Here is a 22,722-nt window from a genome sequence, read left to right as displayed (position 1 = left end):
CCATACCAGGCCAACATAGAAATACAAAAACTAGACTGCACATAGAAATAATAAACTAGAACACCACCCCCCCCCCCCCCCATTCACACCCTGACCTACTCCACCATAGAAAATAAAGGCTTTCTATGGTCAGGACATGACACTGGTGCACTTAACAAAATAGATGTCATCATGAGGGAGGAATATTATGTGGATATATTGAAGCAACATCTAAGACATCCGTCAGGAAGTTAAAGCTTAAAGCTTGGTAGCAAATGGGTCTTCCAAATGGACAATGACCCCAAGTATACTTCCAAAGTTGTGGTAAAATGTCTTAGGGACAACAAAGTCAAGGTATTGGAGTGGCCATCACAGAGCCCTGACCTCAATCCTATAGATGTGCACGCAAGGAGGGCTACAAACCTGACTCCGTTACACCAGTTCTGTCAGGAGGAATGAGTCTAAATTCATCCAACTTATAGTGGGAAGCTTGTGGAAGGCTACAATTTAAAGGCAATGCTACCAAATACTAACTAAGTGTATGTAAACTTCTGACCCACTGGGAATGTAATGAAAGAAAGAAAAGCTCAAATAAATCATTCTCGCTACTATTATTCTGACATTTCACATTTTTTAAATAGTGGTCCTAACTGACCTAAGAATGTTTTTGGCTAAGGTGTGTGTAAACGACTGACTGGACTGACTGGACTGACTGGACTGACTGGACTGACTGGACTGACTGGACTGACTGGACTGACTGTATCCATAAAAATGATGCACGCTGAATCATGATTTCGACTGGCTTAAAAACGCTGCCTGCCTGGCTGTCTGTCCCGACATGTTCATTACTACGAGACAGTAGGAGATCGAATTTGAATACTGAAAACAATGTTGCAAATGTCAGTGAGACAGACAGCAAGGTTCAAACAAATCTCTGGTGTTGGAAACTAAAATGTTAGCATTAAAGAAATGTGAGATCATGTCTACATGCTTTTTAATAGTGGATGTCAAGCTTATACGTTTCTTGACTGAGATGAGACGGTGGATTGTGTAGTCAGATGGAACAGAGTAAATAGGACTATTTAATGTCATAGCTTTAGCCGGTGGCAATTTGTGGAATGCATTTTTAACCAATCAGCATTCAGGATTAGACCCAACCGTTGTACAATGTCCTTCAAACAATGTGTAGGCAGGTTGCTTCGGATTCACACCATCTCAAGCAACCTAATTCATACTCTTCGAGGAGGTACCCCCACAATGTGATTTTTACTGCATACAAGGTAATGTATTGCCTGCTTTCCACCCCACACTAAGACATTATTCCCATATGGTCTTAGGTTGACCAATGAGGTAAGTGTTTGTGTGACATCACATCCCTATATGAACTTACCAATATTAATCTCGTCATCTGTCAGGGAATCACCAATGAAGTCGAACTGGAACACGTTGAGTGTCTGGGAGAACTTATGAACTGCCACAGAATAACCTTAATAAAAATAAAAAACATATTGCATATTATCAACACAATCTACATAATTTGGTAACAAAAATATAGTGGATGTATTAGGAATTTATAAATTAAACTGTGATTGTTATTTTGATGATTGCCAAATATTGGGCTTAAATGTGTATGTTAATCCTACAGCTATTGGATGCAGTAATCATGAGCCCATGAACCAGAGTTACACTGTTAGCACTGAGGCGGTGTGCCCTAGTAGGGAGATCACTTTGTGCAGGGTGAGCTGCACAATCAAGTCGATTTCTGATAAGCTTCACAGTAAAGTATTAAAAACAATCAAGAAACCCAGAAGTGCTAAACATAGGCTGCAAATGTTAATATGGGCTAAGAAACAACGTTCATGAAGTCAATAACTTGCTTGTAACAGATGACATTCATATTCTAGTTATAACTACTAATCCAGTTTAGCAGGCAATATTAACCAGGTGAAATTGTGTCATTTCTCTTGCTTTCATTGCACGCAGAGTCAGGGTATATGCAACAGTTTGGGCTGCCTGGCTCATTGCGAACTAATTTGCCAGAATTTTACGTAATTATGACATAACATTGAAGGTTGTGCAATGTAACAAGAATATTTAGACTTAGGGATGCCACCCGTTAGATAAAATACCGAACGGTTCCGTATTTCACTGAAATAATAAACGTTTTGTTTTCGAAATGATAGTTTCCGGATTCGACCATATTAATGACCAAAGGCTCGTATTTCTGTGTGTTAATGTTATAATTAAGTCTGATTTGATAGAGCAGTCTGACTGAGCAGCAGCAGGCCCGTAATCGTTCATTCAAACAGCACTTTGGTGCGTTTTGCCAGCAGCTCTTCGCAAGCACAGCGCTGTTTATGACATCAAGCCTATCAGTTTAATTGCTGGTGTAACCAATGTGAAATGGCTAGCTAGTTAGCTGGGTTTCAAACGTCACTCGCTTTCAGATTTGGAGTAGTTATTCCCCTTGCGCTGCAAGGGCCGCGGCATTTGTAGAGCGATGGGTAACGCTGCTTCGAGTGTGGCTGTTGTCGATGTGTTCCTGGTTCAAGCCAAGGTAAGGGTGAGGAGAGGGACGAAAGCTATACTGTTACACTGGCAATACTAAAGTGCCTATAAGAACATCCAATAGTCGAAGGTATATGAAATACAAATGGTATAGAGAGAAATAGTCCTATAAATACTATATTAACTACAACATAAAACCTCTTACCTTGGAATATTGAAGTCTCATGTTAAAAGGAACCACCAACTTTCACATGTTCTCATGTTCTGAGCAAGGAACTCAAACGTTAGCTTTTTTACATGGCACATATTGGCACATATTGCTTTCTTCTCCAACACTTTGTTTTTGCATTATTTAAATCAAATTGAACATGTTTCATTATTTATTTGAGGCTAAATTGATTTTACTGATGTATTATATTAAGTTAAAATAAGTGTTCATTCAGTATTGTTGTAATTGTCATTATTACAAAAAAATTAAAAATGGCAGATTAATCGGTATGGGCTTTTTTGGTCCTCCAATAAATCGGTATAGGCGTTGAAAAATCATAATCGGTCAAACTCTAGTAGCAATACATAGTCATAACATTTACCGAAAAGACAGAAATGCCAACGGGGCGATGTTGCGGTCTATATAAAGAACCACATTTCTGTAAAGCCTAGAGACTTTCTAATGTTAAATACTGTTGAAGTAATATGGCCACAGGCTCATCTACCTCACCTAAAGCCCATTCTCATGGGAAGCTGTTATAGACCACCAAGTGCTAACAGTCAGTATCAAATCAAATTTTATTGGTTACATACACATGGTTAGCAGATGTTATTGCGAGTGTAGCGAAATGCTGGTGCTTCTAGTTCCGACAGTGCAGCAATACCTAACATGTAATCTAACAATTTCACAACAACTACCAAATACACAAAAATCTAAGTAAAGGAATGAAATAAGTATATGTACAGTGGGGCAAAAAAGTATTTAGTCAGCCACCAATTGTGCAAGTTCTCCTACTTAAAAAGATGAGGCCTGTAATTTTCATCATAGGTACACTTAAACTATGACAGACAAAATGAGAAAATAAATCCAGTAATTCATTTGCAATAAAATGCTAATTAATTACTTAAAAATCATACAATGTGATTTTCTGGATTTTTGTTTTAGATTCCGTCTCTCACAGTTGAAGACCTCTACATGCTTTGTAAGTAGCAATACCTGCAAAAATCGGCAGTGTATCAAATACTTGTTCTCCCCATTGTGTGTGTGTGTATATATATATATATATATATATGAATGAGATGAGTAATGCAAGATATGTAAACAATAAAAGTGACATTATTAAAGTGACTAGTGATCCATTTATTAAAAAGCGGCCAATGATTTCAAGTCTGTATGTAAGCAGCAGCCTCTGTGTTAGTGATGGCTGTTTAACAGTCTGATGGTCTTGAGATAGACGCTATTTTTCAGTTTCTCTGTCCCAGCTTCGATGCACCTGTACTGACCTCGCCTTCTGGACGGTAGCAGGGTGAACAGGCAGTGGCTCATGGTTGTTGTCAATTATTGTTTTGGCCTTCCAGTGACATCGGGTGTTTTAGGTGTCCTGGAGGGCAGGTAGTTTGTCCCCGGTGATGCGTTGTGCAGACCACCCCGCCCTCTGAACAGAGCCATGCAGTTGTGGGAGGTATAGTTGCAGTACCAGACGGTGATTCAACCCGACAGGATGCTCTCAATTGTGCATCTATAAAATGTTTGAGGGTTTTAGGTGACAAGCCAAATTTCTTCAGCCTCCTGGAGGTTGAAGAGGCGCTGTTGCGCCTTCACCACACTTTGTGTGGATTGACCATTTCAGTTGTCCGTGATGTGTACACAGAGGAACTTAAAACGTTCCACCTTCTCCACTGCTGTCCCTTCGATGTGGATAGGGGGGTGCTCACTCTGCTGTTTCCTGAAGTCCACGATCAGCTCCTTTGTTTTGTTGACGTTGAGTGAGAGGTTGTTTTCCTAACACCACACTCCGAGTGCCCTCAACTCCTCCCTGTAGGCGGTCTCGTCGGTGTTGCTAATTAAGCCTACTAATGTTGTGTCATCTGCAAACTTGACGATTGAGTTGGAGGCGTGCATGGTCACGCAGTCATGGGTGAACAGGGAGTACAGGAGGGAGCTGAGCACACACCCTTGTGAGGCCCCAGTGTTCAGGATCAGCAAAGTGGAGATGTTGTTTGCTACCTTCACCACCTGGGGCATCCTGTCTGGATAATGTGTGTGAAATGCTTGATAATGTATGTGATAGAGAAGTATATATTCTGGGTGATTTAAATATTGACTGAATCTCATCAAGCTGTCCACTCAAGAAAAAACTTCAAACTGTAATCAGTGCATGCAACCTGGTTCAAGTTGTCAGTCAACCTACCAGGGTATTTACAAACACAACAGGAATTAAATCAACATGGATTGATAACATCTTTACTAATGCTGCAGAAATTAGCTTTAAAGCAGTATCCAAATCCATAGTAGTGATTACAATATAATAGCCATATCTAGGAAAACCAAAGTACTAAAGGCTGGGCATAATATAGTGTATAAAGAGGTCATACAATACATTTTGTAGTGATTCATATGTTGATGATGTAAAGAACATTTGCTGGTCTGTGGTGTGTAACGAGGAGCAACTAGATGCTGCACTTGGAACGCCCCTTTTGCCAGAGTGCATAAAACCCCTCATGAAGAATTAACGTATCAGACCAAGCAAGCGGATGGTGTTGAACCGGATGTCACGAATGGTTAGAATCTAGGAGACCAGAAAAACATGGAGCGTGGCTGTACGTTGAAATGGTAGGAATTTAAATCTCTAGAGATCAGTACATTGCAGGGTTGCTACAGGTGTGTAAAATGGTTCTAGCTCTACATTAGACCAATGTGACAGACCGTGTGAGCTGAAAGGTACGAAATGGTTAGAAATGCTGAAACTCTCTCTCGAAGAAGACTACACAGGAACATTCAGTGTGCAGCTGTTTAAGTACTTTAGTCTAGTACTAAAGTACTAAACTCGACCAAGAACCACCGGTTGGGACTTAGAAAGATCCATTCTAACAAACACTTCCTCTGGAAGAGCTGGTCTAACGTACACTCTGAGACAGAGAAGCTACAGCTTCAAAGGACATGGTGACCTCTGGTGGACAACCAGAAACTCTGGAATTACTCCCCATAGATGGAACGAGTGTTTTCAACAGACACAGCAAACCCATACACACGTAAATATGTACATTGCAATTATTTCGAATGAGTGGCCGTTCATGTGCAAAGTATTTGCATTAATAAGCTTACTTATTAAAGATCAGTGATACTATCAAGAGCAGTGTGCGGTTTCCTTTTTCATTCATCTTGTTCAACTGTTGCCATGCACCTGCAAAAAGTTTTACTTAGATGTGCGAGGCCCTTTTCAAAGTATTTGCATTACCATGAGCATAGTTATGAACTGTATGTACGTGGAATTCCTTTGTCTCTCCCTTTCCCTCTCTTTTGAATCCGACATTTTGTGTAACAAGCAGTCATCTCCTTTTAGTCCACTAGGGACTTTTCATTGCATTGTGTAGTAATCAATGTGTAAGCTATCCTGTTTGTAATTCTGTGTGATTATTTAGTTAGTAAATAAATAACTAAGCCAATTTGTATATTGCTGATTCATAATTTATGCTAGGGTTCGTGCAGTTATCCAAGAGTTTTGCGACATTCAGAATGAGACTGATAAGGTAAATAAGAATTAATGAATTGACTGTGACTGATATAAGATAAATATATATCTTTAGAGTTTAGTCAGGAGATAGTAACTCGTTAAATAACTTTTCCCGTGGTGCCCCAGATTACTACTTCATTGTTATATGATTCATTTAATTGTGTAATAATTGAATGTGGTATGTCACAATCAACCACATTAATGATTGTCACAACGGCAAGTTGAGGTGACAAAACTGCTTGGAGTTACCCTGGATTGATCAAAACATATTGATAAAAATAATAGCTAAGATGGGGAGATGTCTGTCCATAATAAAGCGGTAGTGTGCATTCTTAACACTATCAACAAGGCAGGTCCTACAGGCCCTTGTTTTGTCGCATTCTTAACACTATCAACAAGGCAGGTCCTACAGGCCCTTGTTTTGTCGCACCTGGACTACAGTAGTGTGGTCAGGGACTTGGGAAAATTGCAGCTGGCCCAGAACAGGGCAGCACGGCTGGCCTTTAAAAGTAGTAGAAGAGAGATTGACATCAAATATTAGTTTTCGTAAGAGGTGTTGACAAGCTGAAGGGACTGAGCTGTATGATTAAAATACCCATGCACACCCCACAAGACATGCCACCAGAGGTCTCTTCACAGTCCAAGTCCAGATGGGAGGAGCACAGTACTACATAGAGCCATGACTATATGGAACTATATTCCACAACAGGTAACTGATGCAAGGAGTAGAATCAAATTTAAAAAGAAAGTAAAAACACAACTTATGGAACACTGGGGACTGAAGTAACACAAACATAGGCACAGACACATGCATACACACGATAACATACACACTGTACTGTATGTATTTTGTCTAGTAGATATGTGGTAGTGGAGTATGGGCCTGAGGGCACAGTGTGTTGTGAATTCTGTAATTTATGTATTGTAATGTTTTTTTAAATTGTATAGCTGCCTTAATTTTTGCCGGACCCCAGGAAGAGTCGCTGTTGCCAGGGATCCATAATAAATACAAGTATCGTGTAACGTGGCAAGGAAACAAAGAACTTAGTAGATTTATCTTCTTCAGGAAAACAGCTATAATGTAAGAAACAAATATCCTTATGTTGTCATCGGGTAACAATTATTTATTTTCTAAGCTACAGAACACAATATACAGCAGGTTTTTAAAAGGAACAAATAGTTTGTGTACTTCGTGTTTTCATTTTTCTCCAGCTAACTAATTGGCTAGGCGTCAAGATCAAGCTTAGTTAGAGCAGAGACATTCAATCCCCTCCTGGATCAGGAGCCCTGTTGCCTAAATGTTTTTATTTTATTTTATAGCGCTCCTTGTGTGCACATTCGGATATACCGTATGGTACAGAAAAGGTATGACAATCTGGATACCTCCCAACCCTATGCTACCGACGTAAATCGTCGTAAATCGTAAATCGAAGTGGTTTCAACAGGCTCTTCCGTTGCGCCGCCGCCGAAGGCCCATCTGCTAGCCCCGGCCTGCTAGATGTCTGAATCGCCGTGTCTCCAGCTCGCCTAGTGTAGTAGTGACTACCGAACGACTCCCTGACTCACCTATTGCTACTCATTGGACCCTATGATCACTCGGCTACACATGAATCTCCCGAATGTCAATATGCCTTGTCTAATGCTGTTATGGTTGGTTATTATTGTCTTATTTCACTGTAGAGCCCCCAGCCCTGCCCAATATGCCTTAGGTTGCCTTTTTGTCCCACCCCCCACACACGCGGTGACCTCACCTGGCTTAACTGGCGCCTCTAGAGACAAAACCTCTCTCATCGTCACTCAATGCCAAGGTTTACCTCCAATGTACTCACATTCTTCCATACCCTTGTATCTATTCTTCCACGCCCAGAAATCTGCTCCTTTTACTCTGTTCCGAACGCCCTCGACGACCAGTTAACCTTTAGCCATACCCTTATCCTACTCCTCCGTTCCACTGGTGATGTAGAGGTTAACCCAGGCCCTGCAGCCCCCAGCACCACTCCTATTCCCCAGGCACTCTCATTTGTTAACTTCTGTAACCGTAAAAGCATTGGTTCCATGCATGTTAACATCAGAAGCCTCCTCCCTAAGTATGTTTTATTCACTGCTTTAGCACACTCCGACAACCCTGATGCCCTAGCTGTGTCTGAATCCTGCCTTAGGAAGGCCACCAAAAATCTAGAAATGTCCACCCCTAACTACAACATTTTCCAACAAGATAGAACTGCCAAAAGGGGCGGAGTTGCAATCTACTGCAGAGATAGCCTGCAGAGTTCTGTCATACTATCCAGGTCTGTCCACAAACAATTCAAGATTCTATTTTTAAAGATCCACGTTTCCAGAAAAAAAGTCTCACTGTATCCGCTTGTTATCCCCCTCAGCCCCCAGCTGTGCCCTGGACACCATATGTGAATTGATTGACCCCCCCCCCCCCCCATCTACCTTCAGAGTTCATACTGTTAGGTGACCTAAACTGGGATATACTTAACAACCCGGCTGTCTTACAATCTAAGCTACATGCCCTCAATCTCACACAAATTATCAAGCAACCTAACAGGTACAACCCTAAATCCGTAACCATGGGCACCCTCTTAGATATCATCCTGACCAACTTGCCCTCTAAATACACTTCTGCGGTCTTCAACCAGGATCTCAGCGATCACTGCCTCATTGCCTGCGTCCATAATGGATCCGTTTGACCACCCCTCATCACTGTCAAACACTCCCTAAAACACTTCAGCGTGGCCTTTCTAATCAACCTGGCCCGGGTATCCAGGAAGTATATTGACCTCATCCCGTCAGTAGAGGATGCCTGGTTGCTCTTCAAAAGTGCTTTCCTCACTATCTTAAATAAGCACGCCCCTTTCAAAAAATTGAGAACTAAGAACAGATAGCCCTTGGATCACCCCAGACTTGACTGCCCTTGACCAGCACAAAAACATCCTGTGGCGTTCTGCATTAGCATCGAATAGCCCTCGCGATATGCAACTTTTCAGGGAAGTCAGGAACCAATATATACAGTCAGTTAGGAAAGCTAAGGCTAGCTTTTTCAAACAGAAATGTGCATCCTGTAGAACTAATTCCAAACATTGTTGGGACACTAAAGTCCATGGAGAATAAGTGCACCTCCTCAAAGCTGCCCACTGCACTGAGGCTAGGAAGCACTGTCACCACTGATAAATCTACGATAATCGATCATTTCATTTCAATAAGCATTTTCCTACGGCTGGCCATGCTTTCCACCTAGCTACCGCTACCCCGGCCAACAGCTCTGTGACCCTTGCAGAAACTTGCCCGCCCCCCTTCACCAAAATCCAGACAGCTGATGTTCTGAAAGAAATGCAAAATCTGGCTCCCTACAAATCAGCTGGGCTAGACAATCTGGACCCTCTCTTTCTAAAATGATCCGCTGAAATTGTTGCAACCCCTATTACTAGCCTGTTCAACCTCTCTTTCATATCGTCTGAGATCCCCAAAGATTGGAAAGCTGCCGCGGTCATCCCCCTCTTAAAAAGGGGGAGACACTCTAGTCCCAAACTGTTATAGACCTATATCCATCCTGCCCTGCCTTTCTAAGGTCTTCAAAAGCGAAGTTAACAAACAGATCACCGACCATTTCGAATCCCACCGTACCTTCTCCACTATGCAATCCGGTTTCCGAGCTGGTCATGGTGCCCCTCTGCCACGCTCAAGGTCCTAAACAATATCATAACTGCCATCGATAAAAGACAGTACTGTGCAACCGTCTTCATGGATCCGTGCTTCTACACCTGCATTGCTTGCTGTTTGGGGTTTTAGGCTGGGTTTCTGTACAGCACTTTGAGATATCAGCTGATGTACGAAGGGCTATATAAATAAATTTGATTTGATTTGATTTGAAAAATAAATTTGAAAAAATAAAATAAATAAATTTGATTTGATTTGATTTGATCTGGCCAAGGCTTTCGACTCTGTCAATCACCGCATTCTTATTGGAAGACTCAATAGCCTTGGTTTCTCAAATGACTGCCTCCACTGGTTCACCAACTACTTCTCAGACAGAGTTCAGTGTGTCAAATCAGAGGGCCTGTTGTCCGGACCTCTGGCAGTCTCTATGGGGGTGCCACAGTGTTCAATTCTCGGGACGATTCTTTTCTCCGTATATATCAATGATGTCTCTTGCTGCTGGTGATTCTCTGATCCACCTCTACGCGGACGACATCATTCTGTATATATATGGCCCTTCTTTGGACACTGTTAAACCTCCAAATGAGCTTCAATGCCATACAACACTCCTTCCGTGGCCTCCAACTGCTTTTAAATGCTAGTAAAACTAAATACATGCTCTTCAACCGATTGCTGCCCACACCTGTCCGCCCGTCTAGCATCACTACTCTGGACGATTCGGACTTAGAATATGTGGACAACTACAAATACCTAGGTGCCTGGTTAGACTGTAAACTCTCCTTCCAGACTCGTATTAAGCATCTCCAATGCAAAATCAAATCTAGAATCGGCTTCCTATTTCGCAACAAAGCATCCTTCACTCATGCTGCCAAACATACCCTCGTAAAACTGACTATCCTACCGATCCTTGACTTTGGTGATGTCACTTACAAAATAGTCTCCAACACTCTACTCAGTAAACTAGATGTAGTCTATCACAATGCCATCCGTTTTGTCACCAAAGCCCCATATACACTACCCACCACTGCGACCTGTATGCTCTCGTTGGCTGGCCCTTGCTTCATATTCATCGCCAAACTCACTGGATCCAGGTAATCTATAAGTCTTTGCTAGGTAAAGACCCGCCTTATCTCAGCTCACTGGTCACCATAGCAACACCCACCCATAGCACACGCTCCAGCAGGTATATTTCACTGGTCATCTCCAAAGCCAACACCTCGTTTGGATGCCTTTCCTTCCAGTTCTCAGCTGCCAATGACTGGAACGAATTGCAAAAATCTGAAGCTGGAGTCATATCTCCCTCTCTAACTTTAAGCATCAGCTGTCAGAGCAGCTTACCGATCATTGTACCTGTACACAGCCAATCTGTAAATAGCACACCCAACTACCTCACCCCCATATTGTTATGTATCTTCTTACGCTTTTGAGGGCAAACTCAGCTTCAGCCTACTCCGCTGGACCCAGTATATCTACTTGCAAATCTAACATCCGGCGCCAACAGAGATATATGTTATTTCTTACATTGTTACCCCAGGAATTCTTAGGTTTTATTACATACAGTCGGAAGCAACTATTGGATATAAGAGCAACGTCAACTCACTAACATTACGAGCAGGAATACGACTTTCCCTAAGCGGATCCTCTGTTTGACCCACCGCCCAGGACAAAGGATCGGATCCCATTCAGCGACCCAAAACAATGGCGCCGCAGAAGGGTCAGACAGAGCGGTCTTCTGGTCAGGCTCCGTAGACAGGCACATCGCGCTCTGCTCCCGAGCATACTACTTGCCAATGTCCAGTCCCTTGACAACAAGGTAGACGAAATCAGAGCAAGGGTTGCCTTCCAGAGCCTAACGTTCTTTGTGTCAAGGAAACATGGCTCACTCGAGACACGCTATCGGAGTCGGTACAGCCACCTGGTTTCTTCACGCATCGCTCTGACAGAAACAAGCATCTCTCTGGTAAGAAGAAGGGCGGGGGTGTATGCCTTATGATTAACGAGACGTGGTGTGATCATAACATACAGGAACTCAAGTTAACCTGACTTAGAATTCCTCACAATCAAATGCAGACCGCATTATCTACCAAGAGAATTCTCTTTGATCCTAACCATAGTCGTGTATATTCACCCCAAAGCAGACACATCGAAGGCCCTGAACAAACGTTATTTGACTCCATGTAAACTGGAAACCACATATCCTGAGGCTGCATTTATTGTAGCTAGGGATTTTAAAAAGGCTAATCTGAAAACAAGGCTCCCTATCCCTATTTATCAGCATATCGATTGCGCGACCCGGGCTGGCAAAACCCTGTATCATTGTTATTCTAACTTCCGCGAAGCATATAAGGCCCTCCCCCGGCCTCCTTTCAGAAAAGTTGACCACGACTCCATTTTGTTGCTCCCCACCTATAGACAAACTTAAAAAGGAAGCACCTGTGCTCAGGTCTGTTCAACGCTGGTCCGACCAATCAGATTCCACGCTTCAAGATCGCTTTGATCATGTGGACTGAGATATGTTCCGCATAGCATTGAACAACAACATTGATGAATATGCTGATTCAGTGAGCGAGTTTATTAGCAAGTGCATCGGTGATGTTGTACCTACAGCGTCTATTAAAACATTCCCCAACCAGAAACCGTGGATTGATGGCAGCATTCGTGCAAAACTGAAAGTGCAAACCACTGCTTTTAATCAGGGCAAGGTGACCGGAAACATGACCGAATACAAACAGTGTAGATTTTCCCTCCGCAAGGCAATCAAACAAGATAAGCGTCAGTATAGAGACAAAGTAGAGTCGCAATTCAACTGCTCAAACATGAGGTATGTGGCAGGGTCTACAGTCAATCACGGACTATAAAAGAAAAACCAGCCCCGTCGCGGACCACGATGTCTTGCTCCCAGACAAACTAAACAACTTCTTTGCTCGCTTTGAGGACAATACAGTGCCACTGACACAGCCCGCTACCAAAACCTGCGGTCTCTCCTTCACTGCAGCCAATGTGAGTAAAACATTTAAACGTGTTAACCCATGCAAGGCTGCAGGCCCAGACGGCATCCCCAGCCACGTTCTCAGAGCATGCGCAGACCAGCTGGCTGGTGTGTTTATGGACATATTCAATCAAGCCTTATCCCAGTCTGCTGTTCCCACATGGTTCAAGAGGGCCACCACGTTCCTGTTCCCAAGTTAGCTAAGGTAACTGAGCTAAATGACTACCGCCCCGTAGTACTCACTTCCGCCATCATGAAGTGCTTTAAGAGACTAGTCAAGGACCATATAACCTCCACCCTACCTGACACCCTAGACCAACTCCAATTTGCTTACCGCCCCAATAGGTCCACAGATGACGCAATCGCAACAACAAGAGGAATACCTAAGTAAGAATGCTGTTCATTGACTACAGCTCAGCATTTAACACCATAGTAGTCTCCAAACTCGTCATCAAGCTCGAGACCCTGGGTCTCGACCCCGCCCTGTGCAAATGGGTCCTGGAATCCTGACGGGCCGCCCCCAGGTAATGAGGGTAGGTAACAACATCTCCACCCTGCTGATCCTCAACATTGGACACAAGGTGCGTTCTCAGCCCTCTCCTGTACTCCGTTCACCCACGACTGCATGGCCATGCACGCCTCCAACTAAATAATCAAGTTTGCAGACGACACTACAGTGGTAGGCTTGATTACCAGCAACGACGAGACGGCCTACAGGGAGGAGGTGTGGTGTCAGGATAATAACCTCACACTCAATGTCACCAAAAACAAAGGAGATGATCGTGGACTTCAGGAAACAGGAGAGGGAGCAGCCCCCTATCCACATCGACGGGACAGTAGTGGAGAGGGTGGAAAGTAAGGTCCTCGGCATACACATCACAGACAAACTGAATTGGTCCACCCACACAGACAGCGTGGTGAAGAAGGCGCAGCAGCGCCTCTTCAACCTCAGGAGGCTGAAGAAATTCGGCTTGTCACCAAAAACACTAACTTTTACAGATGCACAAATCTAGAGCATCCTGTCAGGCTGCAACTGCGCCGCCCACAACCGTAAGGCTCTCCAGAGGGTAGTGAGGTCTACACAACGCATCACCGGTGGCAAACTACCTGCCCTCCAGGACACCTATACCACCAGATGTCACAGGAAGGCCAAAAATATCATCAAGGACAACAACCACCCGAGCCACTGCCTGTTCACCCCGCTATCATCCAGAAGGCGAGGTCAGTACAGGTGCATCAAAGCGGGGACTGAGAGACAGCTTCTATCTCAAGGCCATCAGACTGTTAAACAGCCATCACTAACATTGCGTGGCTGCTACCAACATACTGACTCAACTCTAGCCACTTTACGAATGGAAAAATGTATGTAATAAATGTATCACTATCCACAAACAATGCCACTTTATATAATGTTTACATACATTACTCATCTCATATGTATATACTGTACTCTATACCATCTACTGCATCTAGCCTATGCCATTTGGCCATCTCGCATTCATATATTTTTATGTACATATTCTTATTCATTCCTTTACACTTGTGTGTATAAGGTAGTTGTTGTGAAATTTTTAGGTTACATTACTTGTTAGATTTTACTGCATGGTCGGAACTAGAAGCACAAGCATTTCGCTACACTCGCATTAACATCTGCTGACCATGTGTATGTGACAAATGAAATTTGATTTCACTCCAGTGTTAATGCTAAATTGTAATTATTTCGCCTCTATGGCCTATTCATTGCCTTACCTCCCTAATATTCTATTTGTTCCCAGCCGTTCAGTACCCAATCGTTCAGTCTTTTTTCTCAATGTTCCATTGCAAAATTGGCTGGCAATGTCCTTATCCCTTGCTTGCTAGCTAGCCAGCCAGCCAGCTACAGCTAATTTATAGCCACATCAAATGTGCAGCCAGAATAACAGCAAAGTAGCTGCATTTGCATAAGCTGATTTCTGGTAACATTTATTTGGATACATCCATACAATGACTGAAATTAGGCACGATTTCACCTGGCATAGAAAAATTGCTCACTCGTCAGGACACCGTTGTTCAGAGGAGCTAGCCAACAACACAGCTAACACAATCACTTCAAAACGAAGCTGGAAAGACTGCAAACTAGCTGCACTTAATTTAGTTAGACTTTTTTTACATTTACATTTCTTTGTATAGATCATAAAAATGTCAGCTGATTCATGGTTTCGACTGGCTGAGAAACATTGCCTGCCCGCGTCTCGACCCGACACGTTCATTACTATGGAATAGCTAGAGATCGAATTTGCAACAATGTTGCAAATGTCAGAGACAGACAGCAAGTTTTATGCAAATATCCGCTGTTGAAAACAAATGTTAGTCTAAAAGAAATGTGAGATAATGTCTAGATGCTTTTTATAGTGGAGAGCAAGTTTAGAAATGGCTTTGCTGGGCTGATGAGACAGTGGATTGCACAGTCAGATGAAACAGAGTAAATAGGCATTTTAATGTCATAGATTTAGCCGGTGGTAACTTGTGGAATAGACACCAGCTGGAATGCAGTTACCCAATCAGCCTTCAAGATTAGACCCACCCATTGTATAATATACAGATAAGACATGGACATGCTAATGGTTAGAATGGTTCTTAAGGTTGGGGCATAGATCAACAAGGTAAAACACTACAAGAGCTGAGGGCAAACTCAGCTTCAGGTTCAGCCTACTCCGCTGGACCCAGAATTGGAACGTTGCTCCACTGCTTAATTGCCGTCTCCTGCTCTGCTGCCAAATATATTTTCTTAAATTACATCAGAAGAGGTGTGCCAATGAGGAGGCCCAAGATATCAGACAGACTAGTGAAACCGGTATGAAATAGCTGGCTAGTTAGCGGTGCGCGCTAGAAGCATTTGAAATCGGTGAAGTCACTAGCTCTGAGACCTTGAAGTAGTTATTTCCCCTGCTCTGCAAGGACCGGGGCTTTGTGGAGCGATATGTAACAATGCTTCAACGGTGACTGTTGTTGATGTGTGTAGAGGGTCCCTGGTTCAAGCCCAGGTTGGGGAGAGGAGAGGGACAGAAGCAATACTGTTACACAGGGCTGCAGTGGAGCAAATCACTAAAGACTTAAAATGGTCCACACACGCAGTCTCCAACTACACAGTCCTGAAGAAGGTGTGACAGGGCCTCTTCCCCCTCAGGAGGTTGAAATAGTATGGCATTGGCCCTCAAAAAGTTCTACAACTGTACCATAGAGCATCTTGACTGGCTGCATCACTGACTGGTATGGCAATAGCACCGCCCTCAATCGCATAGCACTACAGAGGGTGGTGTGGACAGCACAGGACATCACTGGGGCCGAGCTCCCTGCCATCCAGGACATCTATATCAGGCAGTATGGAAAGAAAGCCCGGAAAATCATTAGTCGATGGCTTGGGTGGTTGGAGTCTATTCTCTCTGCTTTCACGCGGTACTGGTGCATCAAGTCTGACACCAACAGGCTCTTGAACAGCTTCTATTCCCAAGGAATAAGACTGATAAATAAAAAATATAAAAAATCTAATTTTATTTGTCACATGCGACCTTACAGTGAAATGCTTGAAATGCTTACTTACAAGCCCTAAATAAACTAAAGTAAAAAAATAAAAAAAATCTACATCAAAAAGTAATATGAGGCGATATACAGACAGTACCGAGTCAATGTGCAGGGGCACAGGTTAGTCAGGGTAATTTGTTAAGTGACTATGCATAGATAATAAACAGAGAGTAGCAGAAGTGTAAAAACAAAGGGGGGTGGGGGGTGGCATTTAATTAGTTTAGTTGTCCAGCAGTCTTTTGGCTTGGAGGTAGAAGCTATTAAGGAGCCTTTTGGTCCTAGACTTTATGCTCCGGTACAGCTTGCCGTGCGGTAGCAGAGAGAACAGTCTATGACTTGGGTGACTGAATAGCTACACAGACTGTGTTAACCTTATATCTTTTTTTACCTTTTATTTTTGCACTCTCTATATGCACACTCACAGGGCCCTACACACACTCGATCCTCTGCTTACTCACACATAATATGCACATACATTTATACTGACTCTACACACACCCACTCACATACAAGCTGCTGCTACTCTGTGCATCTTATATCCTGTTGCCTAGTCAACCCTACACATTTCTACCTCCATCACTCCAGTATCCCTGCACATCGTAAATATGGTATTGGAACTGACCCTGTATATACTAAAGTATGCTTACACTTGTGTTCTTCATATTTCTTGTGTTTTTCTAGTATTACATAATTGATTATTGCATTTGTCCTGTCTTTGGCTATGCCGGATTATGTGATATGACATGCTATTCTATAAAATAATTTATCCGTAATTACTATTACCTGATTAATCATGTAAATGTAATTAACTAGAGAGTCGGGCACCAAAAAATTATATTTATAGAGCTGTTATCGTCTGAATAAACTCTTAAAGACCTAGTAATATTTTACATCCATAGTAGTCAATATCAATCGTCACCTCAATTCAGTCTCATCTGAAAGTTGTAAATTCTTTTATCTGCACGAACCCTGGCTAACAAGTTGAATCAGCAATACAAAATTGGGTTTAATTATTTATTTACTAAATACCTAACTAATCACACATGCACACAATTAATCATAACTTGATTACAAATTACATCATAAAGGAAAACGTCTCTAGCAGGCGGAACAGATATGACAGCTTGTTACACAAAGGAAAAGGGGCTGGGTTGAGTGAAAGAGCGGGAGACTGAGGAACAAAGGGAAAAAGCTGTGCTATTGTAAATACAGTATCTTATGCATTCTAAATTACCGCCCATTTGGAAAAGGAAAATGCAATAAATATTTACTCTGAGCTGTAGGTTGGTGGTAGATGGAAGACCGTGTTGCCTGTTCCTTCCTAACCCTCGTTTGCAGCAGCTGTTGCTAACTCAACGACTAGGAGGTATCACTTCTGTAGTGAATAAGAGTTCAAAGTTCATACCATTCTCAACCAAAGCTCACGCTGATGTTGGCTTCGTTCTGTAGTTAGTTGGATCGTCGTCCTCACATCATCGGAACAGGAAGTTATGTTGTCATCAAGGGCTTATATAGGAAGGGAGAGGAGGGTGTGTTTGAAAAGTTTTATAGCCCTTGTCCCTTCACAGGAGAGGGCCCCTGATTGAGAAGCCCTATCTTATGAAAACCCAAATGTCACATTTTAGAAGCTAAAATCACATTTCACCCCATCACAAATAATTTTATATTCAAACATTTAAATTGAACCACAATTCCATGTGAATCCGATAACTCCGATGTGTAGACTTTCCACTGTAGAGTTTATGTCATCTTATCATTGATGAAAATGTCTCAGATGACAACCGAACTGACATCATATTCATTAAGTACCACCGCATATGTTCAATTGTTCGGATTTCCAGAATATAGTTCATTTCCCCCCACCTACTGACGTTCCCAGAATCTCTATGTTAACCAAGGGTTTTGCAAATGTAACCTCAGTAGGGTAGAGAGAGGAAAAAGGGGGGAAGAGGTATTTATGATTGGCCTGGGGGGTAGGTTTATGACAATGTCATGACACATTGTTAGATTTTGAGTTAGCAAAAAAGGCATTTTGCTGGCCCACTAATGCTTCCCACAGTTGTGTCAAGTTGGCTGGATGTCCTTTGGGTGGTGGACCATTCTTGATACACAGGAAACTGTTGAGCATGAAAAACCCAGCAGTGTTGCAGTTCTTGACGCAATAAAACCGGTGCACCTACCATACCCTGTTCAAAAGGCACTTAAATATTTTGTCTTGCCCATTCACCCTCTGAATGGCACACACAATCCATGTCTCAATTGTCTCAAGGCTTAAAATCCTTCTTTAACCAGTCTCCTCCCCTTCATCAACACTGATTGAACTGGATATAAGAGGTGACATCAATAATGAATCATAGCTTTCAGCTGGATTCACCTGGTCAGTCTGTCATCGAAAGAGCAGTAGGGCTAGGAATTGCCAGGGACCTCACACGATATGACATTTTCACAGTACTTATGTGCCGGTACAATATATATTGCGATTCTATACTGCGATTTTATTGTGAATTGACGTAACAAACATATTGCTCAGTATGTGTATGCTGCAGACATACAAGAAAGCATGAGAAAACAAGTTTTGATCAGTCAGGTAAATAAAAGTGCTGAAAACCTATTGGCTCACTATTTAAAAAGAATCTGGAGAACAAGCTATAGGATGAAAAATACTGTTTTTACTCAGGTACAGCAGACTAGCGCTAGCAAACGCTACCTACAGTACTTACATATATCATTAACTCCACTTCAAAAAGATAAGATAATATTTTCAGGATGGTAAAACAGTGTGAACATCAATGACTAAAACCAGATATAAAGTATGAAGAAACGATAATGGAGTAATTTATTGGAGCCCCCACTGACTTTGCTATAATGTTTTAGTCACTCAAACATAACACGGCACAAGCCATTGCATATTTTGTGGAATTGCAGGAAATTAGCTTTTAAAATAAAAAAATAAGTCTCTCTGCCCCATGGCAAAATGTGTAAAATTGCAGCTTTAAAACAGCAACATAATGTCTCAGCAACCAAGAGTATGGTCGGAGACTGTGCCATTGGCCACGCCCACTACCACACGCCCCCCCACACTAACTTTACCACCGCTACTAAAATAAATCTTAGGGGACTCACTGTGGACTTGTTTGCACCACCAGATGGGTGTTGTTAGGCCTATGACTTATGATAAATCAGTATATCATAGGGGGGGGGGACTCTTATTTGAGACCAATCCCTTGTACATTGACAATGAACACTCTTCAAGTGACCCCCAGTTATCACCAAGACTGAATAAGTGACATATCCCCTACTCAGCACTTCATCTCTCTTTACAATGGCAGTTTCTGTTTTCAAGATAAAAAGCTTGACATTGGTGAATTGGGCTACGGAATGGAATCTTGGTGGGTCAAACAATGCAAATACTGTTCCAGTCATTTGGTCCTATACCAAAAGGCAGTGGTACTCATGGAGAATGTCCAAAAGCTGACGTTTGGGATTAGCACAGTGGTACTTTGGTGAAATACTGAGGTTAGCCTTCAGTAGCCTAAGTAAGATCAACTCCAACAGTGCAAAAGGCATCAACCAAGTTTCTGTAAACACAAGGGCAAATACACTGGTCAGCATACATTATTTGGTTGATGAGTTTTACATTTTTTGCTTCCTTGAGACCTGCAAAGGCAGCACTCTCGCTTTATATGTAGAGTAGAATATCATATGGCAGTGGTTTTGGTGGAGAGAAAACAGGAAGGAAAACAGACAGGACCATGGCATGGATAATAAACGCAGAGCACGACAACATTGACAAAAACATGGTTATAACGTATGCTACAAGTTCATCTTGTGTATAATAAGGAATCACTAAGGGCTTCCATTGTTTACTTATGCTTGTTTAGCACGTGGTTTGGGTGTGGTTATAGACTGTGCTGCAAACATCAGATCATATTTTTCTAATGATTGAAACATTTATTCCTACCTACATAAGGACTCTAAATGATTCCTGATCTTGACTCCATAGGCTATCCACCATCAGTGCTCTGTGGATTTGGACTGACTTTATGAAGTATAGGATAGAAGGTGCATGAGTCACATGTGGGGTGGCAGGTAGCCTAGTGGTTAGAATATTGGACTACTAACCGAAAGGTTGCAAGATCGAATGACTGAGCTGACAAGGTACAAATCTGTCGTTCTGCCCCTGAACAAGGCAGTTAACCCACTGTTCCTAGGCCGTCATTGAAAATAAGAATTTGTTCTCAAATGACTTGCCTAGTTAAATAAAGGTAAACATGCACAAGTCAGCATGGGATGAGTCATACCAGAGTTCAGAGTTAATTTACAATGTAGCTTTAGGTTGTCTATCAGGTCATGTTTTTGACATCTTAAATAGGTTGCATAAAGAATATTCTGCTGTCACAGCCCACTGCCATCCACTCATTTCTTATCAAGAAAAGTTAAATGTTAGGCTGATAAATTGGTTGAAATTGTGTTCTCGTAATTCAGCTGCAATTCAGCAAATTATGAACGTGTTTGAAGTGCATTCACACATGTATTTTTACAGTAATCCATCAGAACAACAGATGGGGGGGGGGGGGGGGGGGCAGATGGGTTTAATTTGGAGAGGGCCAGCCCTCTCCCCTTTTCACACCACTGCTCAGTGTGCATCTTTCAAATTGGCTAGAGTAGATTCTTTCCATCTGTCAGGCTCTGCTTCACCATATCTAATCAGATTATCTGGTGGTCAAGTGAAAGCATCAGGCAGGCTTTGTTTTTGGAAACAATTGCCCAACAATGAGGTTCCTCTCCTACAAACAGTGGGTAGGCTGTCTCGTGAGCCACAAACAGCCTATAAAGTAAAACATTAAAAAAGGGGAGAAAGAGAGAATCTTACCCTTGATTGCATTGATTACACTGTTGCCATCTTTGATGACATCTTTGAGAAATTTGCTTGTTCTTTCCAATTCTAATTCATAGCATTTTAGTCTTTCTCTAAAATCCGGACTATCCCCATAGCAGTCGCTGAACTCAAGCGGAGGATGCCCCATTACTTATTTTTAGAATGCTGTGCAGCTACCTAGATGTTAGAATGAGAAGTCTTCGGATTAAAACAACATATTGCAGAACATTGTTGATCAATTTTCCAAGTTGAGATTTGGTTAGCCCGCTCCTCAAAAAACGAATGCAGTCGAACCGGACCCGTGAAACGCAGTAATTCTTGATGAGAGATTCTTGATGCATTCATTCATCAAATAAACAATGTTAGGTGATTTTTGTTACAAAGTATCTTCGAGTATATCTGGGTCCCGTTTTTTACATCTCATAAATGTATTTTTCCTTTGGATACTTTTTCCTTTTTGCGGGGGTTAAAATAGTGACTTGCGAAAAGCGGGTTGGCCAAGCACATCCTCCTTTCACACCCATAGTATAATTCTTAAAGGGACAGCTACACAAAATATTTTCCATATGCACGATTTTGATGATATAAAATTGTAGATATGTTAATACATTGTGATATTTGACTGCCTTTGTCTATTAATTTGTGCTTACTTCGTGTCAACTTGACAAGACAAGACAATATACGTTTTTGTTCTCTGAACCACTTCAACCATAATAATGCCCAACGCCCATGCTCTTGAATAGTCAAATGTTCCATAATTTGCTAATATGCTGTGTTCATAAATTGTCAAAATAAACGACTGGGAAAAATCCAACTGGTAATTAGTAACTAGTGGGAAACTCCTCTATCATCTCTGAGCTCCAACTTCTCCCACATGCTGACCTCCCCTAATAAGGATATTACCTCTATAACAGCATTTTCCACAGTTAAATGCAACAACAAAACATTATTTATAAAACGCAATCTATTAATATAGATTTTGAACATATAATTTGTTTAAAAGCATGATAGCTGTACCTTTAGTGTATCGTTGACGAAGCTTGTTGGCCATTAGCCAATCAGCATTTCTAAACAAGTTCAAAGCAAGTAAATGCATACAACTGGTATTTACGAGTTCACAACTAGTAATTACCAATTTGTTATGAATGCAGCATTATTATTTACTGCTGCTGGCAACACATTTTCTATAAAAATGTCTATACACACCAGCATATACATATATATATTTATATTCCAGACTCTGACATTGCTCGTTCAAATTTTTCTACATTTCTAAATTCCTTTATTTTCTTTTTGGGGATTTGCGTGTGTAGTATTGTTAGGTATTACTGCACTGTTGGAGATAAGAACATAAGCAGTTCGCTACACTCACGATAGCATTTGCAAAATGTATGTACACAACCAAATAAAATGTTATTTGA

General features: G+C 41.9%; 1 protein-coding gene across 4 annotated transcripts in view; it reads right to left on the bottom strand.

Moving 5' to 3' along the window:
- LOC139422958 (oligophrenin 1) overlaps positions 1 to 21,828 on the bottom strand; it is a 55,385-nt gene extending 33,557 nt beyond the window's left edge. Inside the window, exons 1-2 of one of the 4 annotated variants that reach the window (XM_071174475.1) lie at positions 21,296 to 21,828; positions 1,370 to 1,465 (exon numbers count right to left, since the gene is read on the bottom strand). In XM_071174475.1, coding sequence (XP_071030576.1) covers positions 1,370 to 1,465; positions 21,296 to 21,449 — 250 coding nt within the window. In that variant the 5' untranslated portion in view covers positions 21,450 to 21,828. The remainder of the gene's footprint in view (positions 1 to 1,369; positions 1,466 to 21,295) is intronic. The other 3 variants (XM_071174476.1, XM_071174477.1, XM_071174478.1) reach the window with 3 other exon arrangements.
- Positions 21,829 to 22,722: the final 894 nt, after the last annotated feature.

This window comes from Oncorhynchus clarkii, chromosome 12, assembly GCF_045791955.1.
Source record: "Oncorhynchus clarkii lewisi isolate Uvic-CL-2024 chromosome 12, UVic_Ocla_1.0, whole genome shotgun sequence".
Classification (NCBI taxonomy): Eukaryota; Metazoa; Chordata; class Actinopteri; order Salmoniformes; family Salmonidae; genus Oncorhynchus; species Oncorhynchus clarkii.
Note: the sequence above shows the minus strand (reverse complement) of the source record. Positions and strands in the feature narration are given on the sequence as shown.